This window comes from Sphaeramia orbicularis, chromosome 3 (genome assembly GCF_902148855.1).
Source record: "Sphaeramia orbicularis chromosome 3, fSphaOr1.1, whole genome shotgun sequence".
Lineage (NCBI taxonomy): Eukaryota > Metazoa > Chordata > Actinopteri > Kurtiformes > Apogonidae > Sphaeramia > Sphaeramia orbicularis.
Window position 1 is genome coordinate 4,318,544 of NC_043959.1, and position 16,395 is coordinate 4,334,938.

At 38.8% G+C, this 16,395-nt stretch overlaps 1 protein-coding gene across 1 annotated transcript in view; it reads right to left on the reverse strand.

Annotated features, from left to right (window-relative positions):
• The window catches only part of neo1a (neogenin 1a), a 244,433-nt gene that overhangs the window by 41,417 nt on the left and 186,621 nt on the right, over window positions 1-16,395 (reverse strand). Inside the window, 4 exon segments of the mRNA XM_030128363.1 lie at window positions 2,363-2,511; window positions 4,536-4,690; window positions 6,195-6,334; window positions 6,336-6,430. Of these exon segments, the coding sequence (XP_029984223.1) occupies window positions 2,363-2,511; window positions 4,536-4,690; window positions 6,195-6,334; window positions 6,336-6,430 (539 nt within the window).

Consider the following 16,395-nt stretch of genomic DNA (forward strand, 5'->3'; position numbering starts at 1 on the left):
TCACATTTAAACCAGGCTATGCAGTCCTATTCTTTTTATCTAATGAACCCTGGGAACTCCAGCATCAGCAACAGATTACAACTGCTATTACAGCCCAAAGTAATCCAAGGACTCAACTCAACTTTAGACTAGTCAGTAAATAAATAGAACAAAGAAAAATTCACATAAAATAATAAAGCAGGAAGTTTAATATATGCTTTATGACTTGAGGTGTGCAAAGCTAATACAGAATCTACTTAAAATGTATGATGATTCAATGTTTTTTTTGCTTTTTATGAAGTAATGTTTATTTATAAGGAATTACAGCAGTGATTCCAAAACATTAATATGAAGTCTCACAGGAATCAAAGTTGGAAAAAAACATTATTATGAACTACAACATATACCACTGTTTTTCAACCTTGGGGTCGGGACCCCACATGGGGTCGCCTGGAATTCAAATGGGGTCGCCTGAAATTTCTAGTAATTGATAAAAATAAAATTATCAATAAAAAATATATGTTAAGTTGACAGACAATCCCAATTCATACAAGACATGACAAACTGTGAAGCTGAAACTGAAGCACTGTGGTTCTGTTTATCTTTCAAATGTTCATTGTGGTCATTTTCAGATGCTGCAGCTCTTTCATAATTCATAGTTTGAGTTCTTGTTTGTTCAGTATTAATTATCAGCCTTGTAAATCACAGCTGGACTGACTGTACATATCCTGCCAAGGAAAATAAAATTCTCACTTTGTGCAGTAATCTACACCTGGCTTTTCTGCCTTCGTCCATAATAATATACACTGTATAGACTAAATGTCCTCTAAAATTAACGTTTACTTGCAGCATAGTATAGCAAACTATTACATGATCAAAAACAAATTCATTTTAGCAAAAAAAAATTCTCCATTTTGAATGTCTGGGGTTGGCAGAAATTTGTGATGTTAAAATGGGGTCATGAGCCAAAAAAGGTTGGGAACCACTGATATATACAATAACAAAAAACATTATTTTACTAATAATGCATCTATATATTGTGGTATTTTATTGTCTCTTTGAGTCTAAAAGATGTAGATTAAGAATATTTACCTTCGTCTTTGACATTAAATCAAAATGAATAATACGCATTAATGAACAAATCCTAACAATAAAGCAAATAATAAACAACATTGTAACAATAAACAAAGAGTAAAGAAAATGAACACAAATACTTAAATGATCAAGAAATTTGACAAAACAATGAAGAAAAAAGAGCAAAACAACAGCAAACAAAACCATCAAGAAAGTTAACAAAAATAACATTTTTTTCCATGAACAAATTCATCAAGAAATGAACATAAACTGGGTAAAACTAAAGTAAAGGAATAAAAGTGACTAAGAAATGAAAGGAGTTTGTATTAACAAGTGTGAACAAGTATTAGGGCCACACTGAGGACTAAAAAATTAAAATAAAGTCAAAATATTACAAGAATGATGTCAGAGTATCAGAAGAAAAACAACCATGGAAAGTTGTAATTATTTCAATATTTCACCCATAAAGACCCAGTGTTACTTTCATAATTAAGTGATTTATCACCATTTATTACAATATTATCCTCTATATTTAGCATTTTTCAGTGTATTCAGGTTTTTTGCTATAGTTAATTTATTGATCATGTAGAAAACTACACGAAAACCTCAAAAAACTGAAGAAAAAGTTCAGCAAAGATATCAATAACTGAACATAAAAACCAGTGTCTCCATCCACTGTCATTGATCAAACTTCATGGGTTTTATTGGTGAATCAATGTTGTAGAAGATGACAGTGTTTCCATGTTCACCACAGAGCCTCTGAACGTCCAAATGGGTCATATCTGATGACCATGAAATGATGACAAACTGCATTTTACACCAATTATTCACATGAATTGGTAAGATTAGTGGATCAACAGGTATTAAACATTTTAGATCAGTAGATGCTTTTGGTCTGTGGTGGATGTTTGGGTCTTTATGGGTTAATATCGGAGCGTATCAATATCTTCCTAGGTCCAACCTGCTAAGATACTGTCTTTGCGTGGAGTTCAAAGCCATGAGAATAGATAGAAAGGGCAGATCACGGCGGTGGATGTTTGGGTCTTTGAGGGTTACATACAAAGCATAGAGCCAACCTTACAGAGTCATGTCTTTATTCTCAGAATATCATGATTGTTTTCCAGTACTTCATTCTTTTTAATCCTCAGTGACACCCGAATACTCCTTCAGACTCATCAACACACAGTCCTACTTCCTCCTAAAAACTAGCTCCCAAACAGTGACAAATATAGCAAAACAGAATATTGCGATCCTTAAATATATGGATGTTTTCCTCAGACTCCATGTTTTCCAGTGAGTGACATCCTACCTGTTCGTTGCCCATGCTTTTGTCTGTGTAGTACAGTTTATAGGTCAAGATCTCTCCGTTGCCGGTGAGGGGCTTGTCCCAGCTCAGAGCGACCGAGGTCGGGGTGTTGGACACAGCCTGCAGGTTGGGGGCTGGACCTGGCACTTGGACTGGGGAGGAATTTCATATGGAGAATGACGATTAGAAAACCATCAGATTGTTGTATTGTCTGTTCAAATCCCTTCTTTTTTGATGCATTTGTTATATGTAGAAGGAAGGATGTTTGTTTTGCTACCAGTTGCTGCCAAAAACACATTCTTGGCTTTTTCAAAGCCATGTTTCCCTGACCTGAAGGAAGCCCAGTCAGTGCTGCTGTGTAGAGACAAGGACTATCCCCTGTGGGTTGCTGATTTCTGCCAAACTGAAGGTGTTGCTCCGTAAACATCCACCTCCATTTTGCATTCCAACAACATTAGCCTCGAGCTCGCATTCACTGTGTTAGACAGTTTATTTTATTACATCTGGATGGTCAAGATAAAGGGCAGGATTAGACGGGTCTGACTGACACTACAACTGCTGCTCACACATTGTCTTTTTTCTCCAGTTTTTTCTCATGATTTTTTTTTCCTTATGTCATCTTTTCCTGGCATCCACACAAAATAAAAACACAGCATCCAACATCTTTTTGTAAAGTTAAATGCAAAAACATTTTCTTTCTCATTTACAAAGCTTCATGTAAAAACCTCCAGTCACGAAGAATTATACATTTTCAAATCATTTTCCTAATATGATAATATTACCACAGAAGATCTGCATGCTTTTGAAATGTGTTTTTTGGTTGAAGCAGCAGTAAATGTCCCATATAGCTTTATAATTTCCTCAGTATTCAGTTGGTGCAAATGTAAACATGCTTAAATTAAAGATAGCAGTCAGCAGTTCTTGGTAATGTATTATTCATTATAAGTCACAGTGGTTCTGCAGTTAAGAGACAGCATTAAAAAATGTGTGTCTGTCCCAAGAATCTGATTGTACTGCATTTTATTAAACATATAGACAGTTATGAGTCTTTTTTGTCTCCTTACACTTGACTAAAATAAACAATGACAGTGAACAAGGATAAAGGGTTGGCAGTAGATGTACAGTATGTCTTTACTGCACATTCTGCAAGTGTTTCTGACAGAAAAGCTACAATTCGTCATGACCACGGTTTGTAAAAAGTGTGTGTGTGTTAAGACAGTCTCTGAGAGGTGCTGATATGGGACAGTGTGGTGTGCACATACATAGAGGCAGGTCAACAGTTTAAGCTCCACTTCATAACATGTTCTCAGACTAAAAGTGCTCACACACGACAGAGACGTACTACACAGGAACAGGCCGCCCTGGCTGCGATCCCCGTGGGAGACAAGGCTCCTGCTGGCAGGCGTTAAGGTGTGTATTTGTGTGTGCGCGCAGAGCCGTCCGCCCTCTAAACAAGGACACAGGTAGAGAAACGGCGGCTGACCTAGAAAGTGACAATGACTGAGCTGTAGTCGAGTTTGGGGGTGAGGGACGTCCACGCCGGCAGTGTGCTGGGAAATCCCTTTCCTTTCGCTTTAAAATATGGATAAAAACGGAGTGATTTGGAGCAGCAGAGCGGGGAGTTTCCAGATATACTGTACATACTCTAACACAAAGGAAAAACACTAACCAGAGAATGACTTTTGGGGAAAGAGGCTTTCCCTTTTCCCCCCAACAGTCTTTATGTGTCCTTGAGTCAGTGCATCCTAATGAGGGTCTCTAAATCATCTCTGTGCAGGAAAAATTTCAGAGGGAAATATCTAGACATTTTTCACCCAGGTAGGCAAGGCTTAAAGCACCACACACAGTCAGCTTTATAAGTGTAAACAAGAAGTGGCTTCTGTGAGAGGCTATTGGGTGGTCTGCTGTAATGCACATTACTAAACAGCCTCCTGTGTGTGTTTGTGTTGGGGGTCTCCTGTTTGAAGTGGGTACACGCTGTATGTGGGTGAATATTTGTTTGTGTGAGAGTTTATTTGCACATTCGTGTGCATCTTCTGAGCGCATCCTGTTTGCCTCTGCATGCCAGTGTGAGCATGTTCCCAACACACTGGCTATATGTGTGTACGTGTGTGTGTACGTGCGCCTTGTTTACTGAGTGCATATAAATGAGTGCAGAGGGTCCGTGTGCCTTTACCTTCGGCCTGGGTGGCCACTTTGAGCGCTGCAGAACTCTCGCCCTGACCGTTGCTGTTGTGGGCCACAACCCTGAAGCGATATTTGGTGTCTGGCATGAGGTTCTGGATGGTGACCTGCATCTCCCCTGGACGGCTGGTATTCACTACTCGCTCCCTGAAGTAAACACATAAGAATAAAAAAAATTTCATCAGTTTTATTGACACAAAAGTCAATAAAATAAAAATATAATGTGATAATTTTTGAATACTTAATAAACTGTTGCTACAAACTACAGATGTACAGGAAAACCAAATAATAGCATTCAAACTATATAATTTAAGATAAAAAAACAAAGTGCTAGAAATTAAAGACAGATTTAAAATACTGTATTTAAAGGTCCCATCAATTACAGTAATCCCCCTATAGCATATCAATATCAACATCATATATAACTTTATTACACATATGTAAATAGTATGGACATATGGACACAATATAATAGAAGACTCTCTTTTATATTTCATGTTTTTCTGTTAAATGTTTCTGCCTGTCTTTCAGCAGTTTGTTTTTTGTATTTTTGCTGCTGTAAACACTGAATCTCCCCTAGGTAGGATCCATAAAATCATATCCAGTTTATTAAATCAAAGCTGTGTCTTGTTTTTTCACATCACTATATGCCAGTGTCTTCCCTAACTATAACAATTTTGTAGGAATTATTACACACTGTTCCAGTTTTCCAAGCTAATTACCTGTGCGAGTCCTAGCAAACATTTAAGGCCTGTGATCTATAACTTATCTTAATGTAATGCTCTTCTGATTCAATCAAAATATGATCTATCACATTGACTGCCTTGAGAAAGCAAAATTAGCTTTTTCATTGTTTCCAAATCAGTGTAATTATGGATGTTTATTTTCACTTGTATTTTTGAGGATGTTGAATGATATAACATCCCTTTTTTCTATTCAAGACATCTTCCAGAGGTGTGAGGAACTGTAACGTCCAGGTAATGAACATAACTATACATTTGTTACAGTATGTCATGTGTGCACTCATTTATCACTTGTCACATAGTTTTGTGGCTAAATTACTAGCTATATCAGTTAATCCAGTAGCAGTAATTGGCCTCATTAATCATTCTTTATGTAAGATTTAGTTATGTTTATGTGCATATGTAAAGTTTGTGTTCAATTCCGGTATTTGTTGTTGTTCATAAAGACTGCAATATGGCACTGAAGAATTTGGGACTGAGTATTATATACATAATATTTATATGATTCCTTCCCTGCTACTCTTTGGTATACTTGGAACTGTAACACACTATTTCTTCTGGGATTAACAAAGTATTTTGAATCTGAAATGGCATAATCTAACACAATGAATATTGGAGTCTGCTTCCTGTGCAGACACAGTCATCAAAATCTAATAAAATCTTAGGTGTTTAACCTTTAATTAGTATAAAATGTTAAAACTAGTGAAAGAAGTAGTGATGCATTCTAATTCAATATTTTTTTTTTACAAACAAACAAAAAAAAGGACTCAGTTAATGTAACACAGAGGAAAGCAACCGCTATTCCTTTGGGAAGCTGGAACCAGGGAATGTTCAACCTATTGATGAGTACATTATCCCTCCTGTGTTGATCCCATCCTGGCAGGACCACAGCGTACTGTGTTTATTACCTGCTAGTGCCCTCCTGGCTGTAGAAAACTGAGTATGTTAACTCATCTCCGTGTGGTTCAGCCGGTGGGCGCCAGGTAAGCTTGATGAAGCGGGTGGAAACCAGGGAAGCCACAACATCTCTCGGGTAGGACGGGGTGGGGTCCTGCTGGGTTGGCTACACCTCCAGAGCCTGGCGTTACATGGTCAGTAGTGTTAGGAGTCAGTGAGGGGGAGGGGAGAGAGGGCAGGGCTACGTCTTTGGGTTGGGAGGGTAGGAAGGGAGGGGGAGGGAGGGATGGGTGCAGGGACAGGGAAGGGGAAGGAGACAGTGGTAGCGAGGGGAGAATGGGAGAAATTTTGCGCAGAGGCCGAAAGGCGAAAGGAATAGGTTGGGAAGAGGGGTTGGAATGGGAATGACAGTGAAACGATAGAAAGAAAAGGAAACAAAAAAAAGAAGAAAAAACAAAATAACAACAACGTAACAAAAAAAGACTTTTGGCGTGACAACAAACCACAGAAATAAAACACTTCTACTACACTCACAAAGCTGACAAATAAAAGCACAATACAAGGGGAGACTACACATGCAACTCTACACACAAGCTCTCTAATGTCAGGGCAGTGGCAGCAGAACACAGCGTCAAACATTTTATTTACATAGACAGCCTTCCCGTTTACAATACACTTCTGCCAATCATTTTGGATTAAAATGATTGGTTTTCATTTTCTGGTGACATTTATATAAAACTACTGGACAGCATTCAATGGCAGATGAAAAAGGTTTTGTGAGCCTCTTGAATGCACACAAGAAAGCGCCTGTTTTCAACACTCTTATTCCAGAAACACTAACAACTAAGACTAAGCCACCCCCAAAGTGTTGATTCTAAAGTTTCTCTCCACTAACAAACCAGATGATGTTTTTTAAACACTTTTGCCATCACATTCCACAGCCTAGCCACAGAAATGTTTGTGATTTCATTTGGTGTTTCTTTTTTCTCTTTTGGGAGGAACAATCTGCGGTCAGACTCAGTGAGATCTGCTTTCCATTTGCCTGGCAAGTGGGTGAAACGAAACCATACGGAAAGAACGTCAGTCTGTATGACATTTCCATTTGTTTGCAGGTCAGGAAAACAGACTGGAGGACAAAGCTGAAATATACAAAAAAAAAATGGCAGGGCAAGTGCTGTGTTCAGAGTGTATTATTACTGCAGAAGCTGTGCTGAAAAGTAAAGCTGGTGCTGTCATATTTTGTCATTGCACGTGGAGAAACAGCTAATTTGGCTTTCAATGTTTGTTTACATTTCATATTCCCAGAGTTCAGTGACTCCTGTGATTTGAGCAATATGAGGGATTTGCTGGCATTTTCTTCTGAGAATTACATGGTCTACAGACACTTCTCTGCACAAAACAGTCAACTGATTCTTATATATACACAGAATAATCCTGTTTATCAAGATGTGACCTTCAAGATCTGTGCTTTATGAAAAAAGCTTTTGCACCAGTTTCACATACTGACTAAATGCACACACACATATTATTCCATGACACATTTTCCAATGTTGGCTCAACACGTGAAATAGAGTATGGAGTAAGATGGAGAATGTGCTGACTGCGAGGTGCAATTTAAAACATTTATGATGCAGAAAATATGGCTCCTTAACTGATCACAGCTTATAAAAACCATTAACATCTAACATCTAAGATTTTACAAAAATAAATCTGCAAGCAGGTTTTAGAACTGTTATTTTATAAATACCAGGCTTTCAGACTTTTGTATGTAACACAGCAGTGAGACAGCACTTCTGAAAGCTATAAATGGCATTGTCATTCAGGGAAATTTTAGGTCATTTAGGTTCTTCTGGATATGTCTGTCTTTGACACAATTAACCAGACTACTCTTCTTGATTGGCTACAAAAGGAGACTAGGATATTTAGTGTAGCAGTGAATTGGTCTTCCTCTTTGATCAACCTAGATGACCAATCAATGACAATGCATCCACTTGTGCTCCTGCTACTTGTGAAGTACTTCTGGGGGAAATTCTGTTCCTTTTATTTTCATCATATAAATATATACACAGTATTTGTCCTCCTCAGGGCATTAGTCCAACATGTGTGGATAATACACATCAAAATTTATCTGCTAGACCACTCAAATTTAACTACCTGTCTGAAAGAGAACAACTGAAAAAGTCTTCAGTTTCAGTATTTTTATCTCTAGAAATATCTTCAAATACATGAAATCTTCTTCCTGTAAACTCAGACCTAAAATTATTGCAAAACTAGAGCTGCTGCTATCAATTATTTTTGTAATTGATTGATCTATTATTTAATTCGATTCAATTAAACAATTCTTCAAATTGCTGAAAAAATAGTACAAATGTGATAAAGACTTGTCTGAAAATGACAAACGAATTGTCCTTCATTCCAGAATCAGCTGAAACAACAACCGCAAAAGGTATAAAAGTAAAACGATATATAAAAAATACCTATAGATATAAACCACAACAAACAAGTGAAACAACATCTACAAAAAATATGTGCAGTGCAGTCTTCAACACATTTGTATCCAACTTACTAACAACTTAAGATTTAACTAACACAACTTTGTGTTGATCCTGGCGTCATGTGCGTCACAATAAGTGTCTGTGTGAAACACACCAGTGGAACCAATGTTTGGTGGCAGCGGAATTAAGGAACAGAGCTTCGATTCAGAAAAATTGTAATCGATTTGAGCTGACTAATTGATTATAGTTTCAGCTCTAAACTCCTGCCAACACACTATGACACGGTTAGAATTGGATATTACTCATTAAGACCTCATATCTCTCCCATCACTACACTGACTTCCATTTAAAGGCAGGATTCAATTCAAGAGCCTTTTCCTCATCTGAACATCTCCTTAGATCAGTGTTTTTCAACCTTGGGGTTGGGACCCCACGTGGGGTTGCCTGGATTTTAAATGGGTTGCCTGAATTTCTAGTAATTGATAAAAATAAAAAAATAAAAAACTTACTAATAAAAAATATATGGTGAGTTGAGAGAGACAATCCCAATACATAAAAGACATGACAAACTGAGTGTGAAACTGCAGCACTGTGGTTCTGTTTATCTGTCAAATGTTCATTGTGGTCTGTTTCTGATGCTGCAGCTCTTTCATATTCATAGTTTGAGTTCTCGTTTGTTCAGTATTAATTGTCAGCCTTGTAAATCCAGCTGGACTGACTGTACACATCCTGACCAAGGAAAATCAAATTCTCCCTTTGTACAGTAATCTACACCTGGCTTTTCTGCCTCCATCCATAATAATAAGCACAGACTAAATGTCGTCTAAAATTAATGTTTATTTGCAACATAGCGTAGCAAACTATTACATGATCAAAAACAAATTAATTTAGCAAAAAAAAAAAAAAAAAAATCTCCTTTTTGAATGTCTGGGGTCGCCAGAAATTTATGATCTTAAAATGGGGTCACGAGCCAAAAAAGGTTGGGAACCACTGCCTTAGATGATCCTGGTGAACTGTTAATACCTTATTCTATCCCTGAGAGGCCCAGACCAGTTTGCCGTTCTTGGTCTCGGGCAGTGGAACAGTTTCCTCCAGGGAGCAGCCAGCAAACTGGCTTGGGTGCTTTAAGTCACACCTAAAGACGTATCTACTTTCAAAGATCTTTTGTGCTTTTGCTTCTATTGTTCTGTGTCTCAGGCTTTAATGTTCTCCTTGTTCTTTTATTTTATTGTAAAGCTCTTTGTAACCTATGCTCAAAGGGTGCTCCCTGATAGAATTTAACTTGTAATAGGGCCTGGCGATACAGCCATTGTGATAATTATTGTGAAATTATTTGATATCTTCTCACACTGTGACTACCCATAGAGATCAGCAACTGTGATTTTCACAAAATAATTCATTCAATCATCTTTTGCTTTGTGTTTACACTATAACTTTAATATTCTCGCTGTAGATTTTGGAAATGTACTGACCATACAAAAGTTTAAAACCACAAAACCATCTGTTGCTTTCAGTTTTCACTCGGAAAGCTTTTTTTTTTTTTTTTTTTTTTTACATTTATTGTGACTTTTGATAGACTGATATGCAGATTTAATCATGATAATGTTTTTGTGCTTACTTCCAAGCCTTACAGTACATAATGTTGCAGAAGTAAACATTACGTTAAAACGACATACTGGGCTAATATTTTTTCATCCTCCCTGGTGATGCTGTAGTTTCACATTGTCACACACCTTGTCACCTGTAGGTAATTGTCATGCTGGGCAGTTTTCAGTGTCCTTCTGACAATCTGTCTTGTACATGCAGGCCTTGGATTGTTACAGTAAGGAGGTGTCAGCCCCCTACTGCTGCTGCCAAGCTCTATTCATAGCTGATTAATTGTGTCATTAGTCTCTGTGCCAGAGGTAATGAATGGCTGGCATTAAGGCTTAACGAGGAAGGTTACTCTAGATCTGCATAATGAATCTGCGTAACCAAAATGCAAATAGTCAAGACAAAGACATGCCTTGCAAAGCATTTATCTTAATATGCAAGACGAGTGGGAGCTGTTTATGAAATTTAAATAGGTGGAGAAATGGTGAAGTTCTGATTAAAGCCTCAAAACTGACCAACTTTTATCTTGTGCTGCTAACTTCATAATCCTTTGCTCTTTTCCCCTGTGAGTGTAGCTATAAAGTAACGGTAGCAGTTTTTCATCATCTAGTCTAAATGCACAGATAAGAGAGCCCTCCTCACTGGCTCAGACTATGCTCTTCCACCATGAGAACATAAATCTACTGAATGCAGATATCTGACAGAAGCACCCGTAGCACTGGAACCACTGAGAGCTTTTTAAGGCGAGGGAAGTTTGGCAGGCTACGCCAGGTTCTTGGAAAATGGATTTTCTGAGGTCTAGTTTCTAAATCTAATGTGTAATGATGACTGCATAAGAGACAGATTCTGTACAATGCTAATGGTCCATTACAAGTCTCTACTTTGTTCCTGTCATAGAAAAGAGGAGTAAGCAAAGAAATACATGAACAATATACCCCAAAAACTAGTACAAAGGAATCTGTCAATTAAAAGTGTCTTTTTCATTTTTCAGGTAAATGTGATATGGTTACACTAAAATATCTTAAAGCTGAGCACATTTGGGTTGAAGTCAAAGCCATCACAGAAAGTATATGTTCCCTGTGCACAAAATATAAAGATAATGCAAGCAGCAACAGATCACTTTGATTGCTCTTTCGGGTCCTAAGCTTTATGTGGCGGAAAATTATTAGTTACTTGGAAATTGATGTCGACAACTGTGGATGCTTTTTTCTTTACAATCTTGTTCCCCTCACTCTCTTTCAAGATGAGATTGGAGAGATGAGCAAGCTTGACAGCTCATGACATTTGAGCAGATCCTTAATGTGCTGACAAAGGAAACCGAACTCAAAAAGAAAAGACAAATGCTCTGAGTGAAGACAAAGTGAGAGGTGAGGAGAGAAATGGGGGAGTCTGAGGGGAAGAAAGGCAGACCAAGCATGGCCTTTTGTTCAGTTCCTTGTGAGTAAATCCATGACTAGGGCTGGGTATCATGGCCAATTTCCATAATCGATTCGATTTCAATTCATAAGGTTCTGAATCAATTAATCATGATTCGATTGATTCAATATCGATTCGATTCAGTATTAATTGATTGATTCAGAGTAATTTAGTGATACCAAAGTACAATTTTGAGTTGTAACCTGATTATTTAAGTACCGCAGTCATGCAACACATCAATACTGGTATCAATATTGATATTAGAAAGGAAATAAATATGACATTTCCGCTGTAAATTGCTGAATGTGCTCTTAAATAATGAACGGGACAGAAACATTGCCATGTTTTTACAGTGGTTAAGAACGGACTTCGTCACCTTTATTCTGTTTTATGGCTGGAGGCTTCTACTCACTGGGGGTTGGGGGGGGGGTTCCGAGATTGTTGGCCAGAGCGGGGCTGGGGGGTGCACGCGCTCCGTGAATATTGTCAGGGCGTAGCGTAGCGATCAGACATTGTCGCTCTACTCTTCCTCTAACCTCCATACTCAGCCATAGGTGATGGTATGGATCCAAGTTATTATTCAAAGAACGACCGGCTTCCGCAACTTGCCGGGCAGCCACTTCCTTCACACTGCGGGTTCGAGTTTGAGGACGGAGGATCTCCAGCGGAGGGGGTTTCCCCACCGCGTCTTTTTCGCGAGCGAGACCAAGTCTTCCCCTGGGGTTAGCAAGACCAAGGTTCCGTGGTACTCCCAGTCCTGCTCTGAAAAATTGATCTCGTCCACTATTAATCGGTTACGCAAAATTAAAATGAGATCGACCTAAGATCGATTTAAATTGATTTTTTTACCCAGCCCTATCCATGACAGTGACTTAAATGCAATTTTTAAATCTTTCAAATGCAGTGCAAATGATACAAGTGTAAATAAATGAATAAAAGCCAATTATATAAACAATAAAACTAATGAAGACAATATCAGCAACGAATAAAATGCTTTGTGCAAAAGGAAAAATAATTCAACCCCTACTCCATTCACCAGGGGGACATACTATTAGGAATAGCCCATTTCCACTACAGGAACTTTACCAGGAATTTTGGTGCATTTCCACTAAAATATGCAGGTAAAAAACCCTCCCATTGACCCCAAACTTTCCCTGATAAAGTTCCTGGTAGGGGGTGGGACTTTTCAGATCTTCTGAATTCTTAGAGGCGGGGCTGTGTGCTGAAGTACGCTGATTGGTGGAACACACTCGCAGTGTTCCACACTTAAATCACCCACTACAGCCAGTGTACGGCTGCAAACTTGTTTATTCCATTTGTACAAGATTCACTTAATTGTGTTCTGATTATTGGGAAGTTGGAGCAAAAGAAGAGAAGCTACGAGAAGCAGAAGGATGATGAGCTTATTTGATTCAATGTGAGTTGAGTGTATTTGTGTCGGTCCTATGAGTGCACTGCAATCATCCATCTGTCCCATCTAAATATGTTTAAAGCACTGCATTCCGCAAATACGCTCAAAACAGCCTGGACCTTGTTGAACGTATGCCGAATATGTCCACAAGAAATTAAGCAGGACTTTGTGCAGTCGGCAACTTGAAACAACCAAGCCTCATTCGAATAAGTTTTCAGAAGCTTTGAGGTGTGGCGGAAACTCAAAGCAAACTGATTACCAGGAAATCTTAAACCCAGGTAAATAAGTTCCTGGTAATCTGTAGAAATGGGGCCACTTGAATCTTTGTCTTGGGACCTTTCTTGCTCACTGCATTGTCTCCAGACGTCTTATCAGTGTCCGAGAGGAAACTGAAAGAGATAGAGTCTCAGATTGCTGAAGGGTGGAGTGTATCAGAAACTGCACAAATTCCCTCAAATTCCCTAATTGCAGGCAGGAAAGATTAAAATACAGCACAGAGGCTTAAAATGACAAGATGTTCCAACTCCTGGCATGAGCCAAAAACAACCTTTTTTTGCCTTCAGCTGATCCCAAAAATGTCACACAGCTTCTCCTCAGCATTTACTCTTGGACGTACTGACCACTACTGAATATGTTGGAAATCTGGCACGTGTCCCAGGAGAGAAATATGCTTTTTACTAATTAACAGCTATAAGACAAAATACATGAGGCATTAATTGATTCTGAAGGTGAACACTTGACAATCTGAAATTGTAATTTCAAACTTTTGATTTTACTGTGATAAAAGTTCTGCTGCTACATGCTTAAAGGACACCTACATGTCTAAAAATCAAATAAAGGTGTGGTACCTCACCAGCTGAGAAATAAATAAAGATCTGGGCTACTATTTGAGGAATAGTGTATGTATAACTAAAGGTGTACCAATGAGGGTTCTGTCAATGTTGACTCTTATTTTTGGTTGCATTTGCAAATGCATTTACGTCTACGGTAGTTGAGGTTAAGTAGTAGCACCCACAAAACAAGAGTGTTAAATCCAAATGTCAGCCCAATGTATCAAACAAATGAGTGACACTATGGTGCGTGTGCCCACTTCTTGGACTCTGGCTTTAGGTGACAATGATCTACACTCAGATGTGCAGCTTGTAAACAAGCAGGACAGGGAAACTGCTTGGAGCCCAAGACATTAGGTCCTCCTGAGGTTGACACCTTCACTCTAAGGGAATATCTCAAAAAGTGGCAACTGCGGCTGAGTTGGCTATTATTTTATATCTTCCTAGTGATGCTGCAGTTTCCCATCAAACACCTTGTCGTAGGTGGTAGTTGACATGTAAGGCAGTTTGCACTGTTATTTGTGTCGCCGCACTCATTTAACGGTGCCAAAGTGGGAGGCAAAAGGATCCATCTGACAGATCCACAGGACTCCTGGATGCCATGTGGTGGTGAAGGGAGTGCTTTAATAAGAGAATAGTGTTATTTTCAAGAATTATCTGTTATTGTCTTGTTTATGAATTAGGAACAATGTCCCACTGAAACCCTGCAGCCATTGTTAAATTTTACATTTATCTTGCTTTTTAAATTAACCCCCTGAATTCTCATATTCTCTGTCGGCCTACATAAACAAGTAGATAGTATTTGTATGAATACATTTTGGATGGTATTTCTATGTCTTCATCCGCTGTTGGCCCTTCAGCAAAACACTCTTTGTTCAAGACTCAGTTCTTAAAATAGACATATACTTTGAGGGAATGTGTAAAACAATGCTATACATTCTGCAAAGGCTGAAAAACCCCAGAGGATCCAGACACTTTAATATTTAGGGGAAAATTGACACCTCTGTTTGAATAAGATGGCAGTAATTGAAGGGGCCTGGTTCATCAATGATTAATCATTCCTTGTGTGTACATACAGCATCCCTTCACCATCAAACACATGTACCTCCTTGATCCCTGAGCCACTTGTGAGTTAATTTGGCTGTGATTGCTTTGTTCTCCTGAATGCCTTGTTTCGACACACATACTTGCAGAAACATGCGAATTCAGGAGGCCAGCAGCTGCTTGCCAGGACTCCATATGCAAATCAAGATGTGTCGATATGGTACACAATGTAAAAATCCACTCCCCTCCACTTTTCTTCCTTTCGACATAGTCATCACATGCTCCATATGTGGCTGTGAGATGAAATCAAGGTCTCTTGGGCTGTTCTTTCAGGCAGATCAAAACAACCAGTGATGCCGTACATCTCCAGAGCATTTTGGCACCGATGCCCAGGACCGGAAACATGTTCTTCTCTGCTGCCTGCCTTTGTATCTTATTTCCTTGGAGTATACAAAAACAATTCAACATTTACAAGGGAACAGAGAAATCCTCGAATGAAGTAATTGATTTCAGACAAAGCTGTGTGTAACAGTGTGTCTATATGCCTTTCACATATAGAGTGACTGGAGCTGAACACCCGGGAAAAAGGGCCAAAAAGGTCAAATATGTTGTTTGCTGGAGTGGAAGCAGCTGCATCCCCCTTTGGGAGTGATGCTAACAAACAACCAAGCCTATGAGGCTCCAACCAATAAAGCACCCTCAGTGGATTAGACCCAGTGAGAAGTAACGACTACACTACGTTAGCAGTCAGTGGGGAGCCTACTGTGTTGCTACTCCCTCTTCTACTTTTAGCTTATGGAAACTGGGCGGTGCAGTGGAGTGAGGGGGTAGATGTTAACAGGAAAAATAAAAAGTGCAGCATTGGTGGCGCCGCTGCTTGCAGGGGTCAGAGGGGAGGGGCGTGGAAGGAGTAGTGTTTTGTGCCGAATGTTAACTTCCATTTAATGCACCAAGAAGACCATCCACATCCCAAAACGGTGTGAGGTCGAACTTGAAACTGGTGTGACAATTAGTGACCTTCAAAGAACAAAGAACTGACACAAGCAACAAAGGCTATTGTAATCTTTTCCCTCTCTTTTATACGGTGTGGTAAATCCAATGAATAACTTCCAATGAGTCATCATTGAGTCTGGCAAAACCTGAACAATCTAACAATGTTATATTGTGGGTTATCTAAATTTGTCATCTGATTTGAATTTCAGGGGAATTTGTAAAAATGGTGTCACTAAATATATAGAAGTCATGTCCAGACGTTCCCTACTTCGTTAATATTTAAAATGGACTGGGGGACAGTATAATTGTTTCTTCCAGCTATTGTCAAATATTGCTATCTTTTCTAAATTAACTCATCACATCACAGCCTAAGCACTCCAGAAACCTCGGAAAACTTGTTATAGTTTGGTCTAACTTCACAATGATTTAG